Genomic DNA, 9,187 nt, shown 5'->3' with positions numbered 1-9,187 from the left:
GCCCACCCGCCGTATTCACCAGGCCTTGCTCCTTCAGATGATCACTTGTTCCAATCGATGGCACACGCACTTTCTGAGCAATACTTCAAAACATGAAGAAGTGGAAAATTGAGTCTCTGAATGATTTGCCTCAAAAGAAGAAAAGTTCTATTGGGATGGTATCCACAAATTACCTGAAAGATGGGGGGAATGTGTAGCTAGTGATGGACATTACTTTGAATAAAGCACTTTTGATGTTTCTCTTGAAATTATCATGTTTTCTTTGATTACAAAATCCACCATTATTAACCGGCACATCTAGTATTTACAGGCGCGCACAACCTACAGACAAGAGCTTCACACCATGCTCCTTGACTGTCCAGCCACAGACACCTCAGGATGCCCTGCATAAAAACAACCACTGAAGCAGAGCAATGTCTCTCATCCCAGAGTGGATCAGACTAAGGGCTCGGAGACCAGGCAAGGACCACTGGAGGTCTCTTGCCACACAGCTGATCAGGCTGCCCAGACGAGAAGAGTAAAATGCCTTTGGCGCCATACACAGTGCATACTTCCTTACAAAGAAGCCCAGAGAGGGGCAGCAAATGCTTCTCCTGCTGTACAAACACGCTTGATTCCTCCTCCTGTCATACAAAAATGCTTGATCCAATTTAGGTTTCAGGTGATTGCTGAGGCTGCGGCTGGGACTCAAACAGGACAATTCCTGGCAGCGCTACAAATAAAGAGTCCAGGAACTCCCAGTCCAGGCAGCAAACAGGATCCCCAGTACTCACCCCAGAGGAGTCCCTTGCTTATGTCCCTTCGTGGTTGCCAGAATATGTAACCAGACAATCAATGGGTCCGCGCTGCCTGTCAAGACTTGAGCCAATTCAGCAGAGACAGGGTTGAATCATAGGAGCGTTTATCCCAATCCTGCTGGCAGCAGGGAGAGCAGCAGGTCACCCACCCCATCTGCTCTGCCCCCACAGAAGCCCAGCTGCTTGTATTGGGTAGAAGGACGAAGATTACATGGAGAAGCAGGCAAAAGGTATGCCAAATGGGCAGCGTACAGGTAATGCAGGCTGGGGATTTGCAAAGGCCTGCGGGTATGCAAAGGGCTGTCTGGCTCTAGTTTCTGCAACAAGGTTGTTCATCTTTCCATGATAACAGGCAGCTCCCAGATGAGGCAGGTGGGCCGCATTTCCAGGTGAGCTCCCAGGTACCGAGTGCAACTCCCAGCAGGTTAGAATGTGCCCTCTTTAATCAGAATAAAACTACCACGGTTAACGGAGCATGGCTAATACTTCTTACAATTATAGCTGGTCCCCAGTGTTCAATTTCTGCCCCTATCATTACTTCTTTGTTCTCATGTCTGTTTTGTTTTGTTGTTAAGAAATGGAGAGGGAATTATTCATCCAGACCTTACACAGGCCTTTTACTGGAGCTGTGAGCCCTCCTGTACTTGGAATTGCTGACATGGCGCTTCTTCCCCAGGTATCGTCTCCAGCTCAGCGAGGTGTGGCCACAGGCCCTGCAGGACCAACCTGGAGCACTTCTGCGCCTGGGCTCACCTGTCTGCTGGCCTCTGTCCCTGGGAGCCCCTGGCGGCCCGCTGCCCCCAGGTTGCTGCCTAAGGTGCGTTAACAGTGGAAGAGCCCCTGTTCACCTGGATCGCACAGAGCAGCCCTTCTGGTCTTCCCTCGAGAACTAACGTGTCTCCGCCCACTGTGCCGTCCCGAGGAGGACAGGCAGGCAGCGCAGCCTCTCGGGGTTTGCCCTGTGGCTCCTTTACTTGGCTAGTCCGTTAAGGGACATGCCCGGCCAGTGGCAGGGATGGGATTAGAACCCAGAATTCTGTCTCATTTATAGCCCTTTCTCGCACTGTGGCTAAGTGGCCGAGATAATGAGTAATACATGTCAAAGTTAACATCCACCAATCATTTTAGGAACCTGGAAAGAGCGTCTTAGTTTCAAATCTGTTGTGGTGAAGTTAGTTTCCATGCAATTTTTACAACATCGTAAGCCAGCTGTAATTCCCCTCCACTCCGCATGCTGTCGACTAAGTGATACCCATCTTGGGATCTCAGGGATGGCAGCCCAGAAGGTGGGCAGGAGGAGCAGCAGGAGGTGATGGCTGTGCCTGGCTCCCCACCCGATGTGCCCCCCCCCCCAAGCCCTGGTGCCACTGCGCCAGCATCTACAGCACACGGGCCTGTGAGTCAGGAATGTGAGGTCAGTGTCTGGTGACTCTCCTCCTTGAGGACATGGGACCCTCCATTTTGGATTTGTGGGACCCAGGGGTGGCTCCAGCTTGGCCCTGCGGGTGTCGAGGGGCCGTCTGTGGACGCAGGCTGGTCTTGAACCCCACACAGCAGACACTGTGTTGGACTCACATCACGTGGTCGAGATGACCCAGATGGCAAAGACTTCCAGAGGGACCTGTCCTAGTTTATGACATCAGGTATTGCTACTGAATAATGTTTGTTTTTTAAAATATATTTTTATTGATTTCATAGAGAAAGGAAGAAGAAGGAAGAGATAGAAACATCAATGATGAGAGAGAATCATTGATTGGTTGCCTCCTACATGCCCCCCACTGGGGATGAAGCCCGCAACGCAGGCATGTGCCTTAATCAGGATTTAAACCGTGACCTCCTGTTTTATAGCTCAACACTCAGCCACTGAGCCACGCTGGCTGGGCTGAATAATGTTTTTATCCCCTGTGGCTTTAGGGGAACGTGCTCCCAAGAAGAGGACGAAGGATGAGAGCCAGGCTGGAGTGGGTGAGCTGGGGCTGAGGTGACACAGATGAGCAGACACTAAAAACTTCTCCCTGAGTGTGCGTCATGCTCCCTGCACTTTGCACTGGGACGAGGTGAGGCCAGCAGCGCTCATGGCGATTTCCTGTCCCTGACGTGTCAGGGAAATCAGATGGTCACTAGACCCTGCAGTGCTGAGAGTGGTTGGTGCTGGGACGGTCACTGTCCCTTCGGTGGAATCGCAACAGGTGTCTTTGCAGAGAGAGGGGGAGGGGCATGGAGGGAGCAGGTAGGGGTCAGAAGTCATCCCTCACTCCCAGGGACCAAAGGACCAGGCGCCCTTGGGGATCACTGTCAGGTGTTTGAACACAGAGCTATGGGTGTTCCATTTTATTCTGAAGCCAGTGGGGAGCTGGGGCTTTAGAGCACCTGATGCATGTGTTAATTCAACAGCTGTGAGTGCACCAGACAGAGGGCTCCTCAGAGTCCCAGGGCAGCAGGTTTGTGTGTCCTCCACCTCGGACACTGGCCTAGGCGTCCTGTGATAGACAGAGCACCAGCCGTGTCACCCGCTGTGTCACAGTCACCCGGGGGAGAGCAGGTTGACTTTAGCGCAGCTGTGCTGAGCCCCATGGAGGGAGGACTCACTAACACCCTCAGGACACTTTGATCTGAAGGAAACAGCCCCGCTGGTGGGTGGCGGGGGTGGTGAGGGGTGTTTCTGAGGGGACTCGCAGTTGGCTGATTGTCCGCAGGTGCTGACCAGGGGGAGGGTCAAGCCTTTAAGTGCCCTGGCCTCAGGGCTTCGCCTGGGCTGTGACGGGGCAGCAGGAGCCATGGGGCCGGAGAGCAGGCTGCTGGTCCCAGCCCTGGCGCTGCTCTGCTTCCTGCCTCCTGGGCCTGGGAGCCGCGCAGAGGAAGGTACGTGCACTCTCACCAGGATCTGGCAATTGCCTCTTGATTTTGCCTGAGTCCAACTAGTGACCAAACTGTGCCTGGGCACTGTGCAGCTCTGCGTGCTGGCTGGGGAGGCTGGGTGCCGGGAGAGCTGGGTGCTGGGGAGGACTGGGTGCCGGGAGGGCTGGGTGCTGGGGAGGCTGGGTGCCTAGGAGGGCTCTTATCGCTCTTAGGTAGCAATTTTCCTCTTGATTGGTGTCCCTTAAGTACTGTGTCCTGTGGAGTCAGGAGGAGCAGAACCAAACACTGGTCATTAAATCTGAAATACAGAATTTGTGGTTAAAAAATCCAAATAGGCTTTTGTTCATCAACTTAGTGGAGACAAAGGACAGTGGGTAGCCGGGCTCATGTTTCGCTTCTGAGGCTCCGGACTTCTGCCCTGCACGATGGCCCCCACCCCCTTAATCCAGGCCTCAGGGACCCCACCCATCATGCCCTGGTGAGTCTGTGCTTCCTAAGGAGGAGCTGGGGTGGGGATTTCCTAAAAGGAGCCATTCTCGAAGCCATTTAACTAATTGCGTCAGGAATATTTGTCCGGGAAGTAGCGTTGGAAACTCCAGGTGACGCTGTCCAGCTTCGGGGCAGCTCATGGTCCTGCTGTGCTGATGACCAGGGGGTCAGGCCCCAGGTGGGGACAACAGGTCGCCCTCAGCCCCGCCCACCCAGAGCCAGCCACCAGGACACTCCATGGTGATAGTCATTCTGTGTCCGGACACTGAGCCCTGGACATGTGGCCAATGTGATGGAGAAACTAACCCTAACCTCAGCCTTACTGTGTTTTAATAGATTTTTATTGGTCTCAGAGAGGAAGGGAGAGGGAGAGAGAGAAACATCAGTGATGAGAGGGAGTCATGGATTGGCTGCCCCACCACATGGGGGACTGAGCCTGAACCTGGCCGTGCGCCCTGACCAGGAACCATACTGTGGCCTCCCGGTTCATAGGCTGATGCTCAGCCACTGAGACACGCCGGCGGGGCTTAACCTTATTCACTTTGAATTAAGCTCAGGCAGCCCTGTGGCTGTGGCCAGCATGTGGGGCGGACGCACAGGGACAGTTCTTTCTCAGTCATAGCACCTCTTCTCCTTGTCCTCTCGGGTTAACTGTGTGGCCTTACACACTTTACACCTGGGCCGTGTCGAGTATGTCCGGACCCCCCGGGGAGGAAAAGGCGGAGCAGGGTGTCATCCTCCGGTCCCTCTGACCTGTGGGGTGGGTGCCAGCTCAGTGGGCAGGTGGCTCGAACAGTGGGCAGCACTCGGTACCTGGGAGCTCACCTGGAAATGCAGCCCATCCTCCTCATCTGGGAGCTGCCTGTTAGCAGGCAAAGATGAACCACCAGAGCCGACAGCCCTTTGCAACCCGCAGGCCTTTGCAAATCTCCAGCCTGCGTTACCTGTAAACTGCCCATTTGGCATAGCCTTTCGCCTACTTCCCCCTGTAATCTGACTATGTAACGCCCTCCTCCAGCTCAGAGGGCACCGCAGGCTTCAGAGGGCACTCTGTCTGCAGTGGTCCTCCTGTAGGCACAGGAGAGGGACAGGAAAGCACACACTTCCTGAAGGGGCTGGGGTTTACCCCCAGCAGACACAGCGGGAAGGAGCCAGCGGGCGGGGGCTGTGAGGGGCCAGGTGGCTGCGGGAGGCCCCAGTCAGCCCAGCGCAGACCTTGAACTCTGCAGGGCCCGTGCCTGTCAGGGTTCTGGGGACAGCAAGTTCTGGGACAGAGTTCATAGAAACGTGCCTGGGCCTGCAACCCGCAGTTCTCAGCCACCCTCCCCGGACCTTCCAAGTCCCCCCACCCCACCCTGGGAGCCCGCCTGAGCCCCAAAACACCCTGTCTTCTTGGTCCCTTCCTTCTCCGGGTAAATACTAATCCACACACAGTCCTGAGGCAGAGAGTGGTCGGTGCCACACCAAACAAAACGAAGAGCTGGGGGTGGGGTGGGCACAGCGAGCTTGCCCGCAGCCGTCCCCCGAGTCCTTGTCCACAGTGATCTGACCTCGGCGATCCTGCAGTGCCCGGAGAGATGGCCTGCTTGGGCAGACACACGGCCCCTGCGTAAAGCACGCTTGCTAAGACGAGCTTCTGAGGACGGGAGAATGCATTTCTGATTAGGAGGGTGTCGCTGGGCGTCCTTTTGTCTGCGGTGTGAGGCATGTCCTGACCCTCGGAGCTGCTCCCTCTCCCCGTCTCCTAGGGGATTTTGGAGGAAGCCGGCCGGCTGGCCACCGCCCCTGTGACCGCCCCGCCCCAGGGAAGACCTCAGTGCCCACGGCCCGGGAGCCGACCACAGGAGTTCCTGGTGACCAGGAGAGGTGAGCTGCCTGTTCTCAGGGGACTTACAGGCTGTTTCCAAGTATGAGTCCAGTATTTCTTTCCAAAGGAACATTCCACCTTCATGTCAGTGGAGGGAAAAGGGATTTTTGCAGGAGTTGCTGGGTTAAAGGACCATTCACAGACTGAGCTTCAACCAGCTGCTGTTTTAGGTGACATGGTGACGAGGAGACCCTGGTCTGAACCTCCTTGCCTGGCCTGTGCTGTAGCAAAGACGAATCCAGACACTGAGCACCCCACATTGGCCACCGTGTCCCCTATGCTGCCACAAGGGGTGTGAGCGCTACAGTGGCCGTGCGGTGTCTATGAACTCAGACGGTCACTGCTGCAGCAGCCGGCACCTGGAGGGCCGTCGCGTTTATTGGGCCCTGGGCTGGCTCTGGGGGGGAAGTGGCGGCTCCTGGGTCTCGGGAAGTGTCCCCGCTGATACCTGAGGGCGCAGGGGCAGGGCGCTGGGAGTGACCTCTGCTTGTGGAGTCCATGCTGAGAAGGGTGTGGCCTGAGGCATTCGAGGGGTCCTTGAGGGCTGCTGAGCTCTGAGCTGTGCCCTTCACTCTGCCGGCAGCAGCCGAGGGCAGCACCAGGGAGGGGGACGGACAGGCTTCCTCTCCCTCCTGTTCAGAGGCCCCCAGGATCCTTGCGTGGAAATCGCAGGCTGCGGGAGCGGTGGAGGCCCGGGCTGCCACCTCCGACGGACGTGTGCCGTTGGGGAATCGGATGGCGTCTTCTGGGAGCTGGTCCAGGTGGGTGTCTGGGGGCGCAGGTGACCCTCGGGCCTGTTGGGACCCATATTTTGAACTTCCGGTCCTTTGGACACGGCTGCCGACTTGGGTTTACAGCTGATGTAAAAGTGCTCACTTCCACCCGCCTGGCCGGGGTGCAGCGTGGACATCGGACGTAACTGTGCCCAGTTCTGACGAACGAGGCTCGGGATGAGAGCGGGCTCAGGAGCGCTCCTGGCTGCCCTGGAGGGTAGGAATGCCCGCCTCTTCCTGGACGGCACCAGCGCTGGAGCCACCGAGCTCAGGAGCCGGGCTGTGCGAGCCCTGCTGGCTGCTGGCTGCTGGCTGCTGGCTGAGGACACGCACGAGCGCAGACACCACCGCCCATCTGACCCTCACTGTGTTACCCTAAATTCCAGTGCGCCTGTCCCACGGGCCCCTGCAGCCTGAAGGTGGAGGTCCCCTCCTGTGCCGTGGGGCCACTGCGCTCTGCAGAGGACCTGGTCCCTGAGCTGCTTCCCGGGACGGATGCCACGTCAGCCACTGTCACCACGGGGGCCCCCATCCAGGCGGCCGCCTCTGCTCAGACCAGCATCCCGACTTCACCGTCTGCCGTGTTGCCCAGAAGGTAGGGTGAGGGGTGTGGAGGCCAGTCCCTCCTAGGGGCTCTCTCCTCCAGGAGCACGCCCAGTGAGCCATGCGCTCACGCTGCCTTGTGCACGTCAGGGGCAGCGGCAGCCCTGGCCATGGCTTCAAGGCACAGGCTCTGGGCCACCAGGTGGCGCAGTTTCCTACTAGCGCCCCTGAGACACTGGCACCGTTTCCCGGCCTTGAAAGTGTTCTCTTGCTGCTGGGAGGTTCTGTCTTAGGTCATGGTGCGCTGGGACCCCACTTTGAGAACAGTGACCGTGAGCCCGCGTTCAGGCCCCACAGACCTTACTTGCGGCTGCTCCCTGCTGCGTCCCGTTCCTCCCGGTAATGTGTCACTGCCCTGGGATCTGAGGCTCTGCCCTCTCCCCACAGCCCCCACGGCCTTCCTCCCGGACCTCCCTGCACCCTCAGCCTCTCCACGCCCCGGCCTGGGCACCAGCAGCTCTGGCCCCACGCTCAGTGTCACGCCGCTGCCTTCCCAGCCCTGGGCCCTGAGGACGCCGCGGATCCTGTCACCCATCGCTTTCCACAAGCTGATGCTCAGGCACTTCCGAGTCTGGGGTTCCGGGTTCAAATCACTTCCAAAGATGCTCTGTGTCTGGTGATGGACTTCGGGGATGGTTCTGGGGTTCAGATGAGGACCCACCGTGCTACTGGGGACGTGGCTGTCACCACCTTCCACCGGTACAGGAGAGGTACGTGCTCAGGAGCATGGGCGGGGGGACATGCTGAGGAGAGGAAGACCTAAGGAATGGTGCTGGGACACGGCCAAAGAGATGCTGGGCGGTCAGACCTCCACATTCTAACGACAAAGGCCAGGAGCTGTGCTCTGCCCGCCCTTCCCGTACTCTCTCTCCCTAACCCTCCTCCCAGTCCCAGGGAGACCGCCTGCCCTCCACTCGCAGGGACAGGAGGCCAGAGGGGCGGGGCCTTGTCCTGAGGTCGGGTGGCTAAGGCTCCAGCCTTGCTTCCTGCAGGGCAGAGTGGAGACGGTTGAAAGTGTTGCTAAAACCCGTGGGCTTCGGCTTTCCCTGCTGCAAACCTTGGTTGGTTTGGTGAATGTGCTGAGGTCTGGGGACAGGGCAGACGGCAGTGTGGGGGCTGGAGTGGGAGGCCCAGCCAGGTTCTGTGGTTAAGCCCCAGGCAGAGTCATGGGGGTTGGGGGCGGGGGGGAGGCTGCAAGGAGAGAAAAGGGTGGCCCAGGGGGCAGGTTAGTGGCAGGAAGTGGAGTCCAGCTGTGTGGGGTGAGGACTCGGGTGTGCCTTGGGGCCCCTCAGGTGTGCATAGGGGCTGGGTGGCAGGTGGGACCTGCTCAGTCAATGGCCAGGCCAGCTCAGGGCTTCATCCTGGGATCCATCAGAAGTCGCCTAACATGTTAAAGCTGGGAGTCAAATGAGCAACTGAAAACCCACGGGTGGGGTTGGGATTAGGGAGTTGCTGACGGTCATTACCTGCCGCTGTGTTACAACCGCCCACAGCCCGTACAGCACAGGCGTGCGCTCTCACTGGGAGCTCCTCGTCTCACACGGTCCCCGTCAGAGGGCGGCCCTGGAGGTGGGCCGGCTGCCACCAGGATGATGGGGACGTCAGTCATGGGTCTCGTGTTACTCAGCGGGCTAGCCAGCTTCTTCACACAAACACAAGCAGATGAGAGCCACCCACGTGCAGGCACCTGCCAAAGTCCAGCACCAGTTCACGGGGCAGAGACGGCGGCCACTGAATGGGCGGCCTGCAGGGTCACATGGGGTCGTGCCATCCGGTGTGAAGCCAGGAAGCATGGGGCC

At 58.2% G+C, this 9,187-nt stretch overlaps 1 protein-coding gene across 1 annotated transcript in view; it reads left to right on the top strand.

Moving 5' to 3' along the window:
* Positions 1 to 3,574: 3,574 nt before the first annotated feature.
* Positions 3,575 to 9,187, top strand: part of PKD1L1 (polycystin 1 like 1, transient receptor potential channel interacting) — a gene marked incomplete at both ends in the record, with an annotated part of 52,840 nt that continues 47,227 nt past the window's right edge. Inside the window, 5 exons of the mRNA XM_079786773.1 lie at positions 3,575 to 3,659; positions 5,951 to 6,011; positions 6,653 to 6,773; positions 7,172 to 7,380; positions 7,776 to 8,098. Of these exons, the coding sequence (XP_079642899.1) occupies positions 3,575 to 3,659; positions 5,951 to 6,011; positions 6,653 to 6,773; positions 7,172 to 7,380; positions 7,776 to 8,098 (799 nt within the window). The remainder of the gene's footprint in view (positions 3,660 to 5,950; positions 6,012 to 6,652; positions 6,774 to 7,171; positions 7,381 to 7,775; positions 8,099 to 9,187) is intronic.

The sequence above is a fragment of the Cnephaeus nilssonii genome (genome assembly GCF_951640355.1).
Source record: "Cnephaeus nilssonii genome assembly, chromosome: 12".
In the NCBI taxonomy this organism is placed as follows: domain Eukaryota; kingdom Metazoa; phylum Chordata; class Mammalia; order Chiroptera; family Vespertilionidae; genus Cnephaeus; species Cnephaeus nilssonii.
The sequence above is the reverse complement of the archived record's forward strand: the minus strand, read 5'-3'. Positions and strand labels throughout refer to the sequence as shown.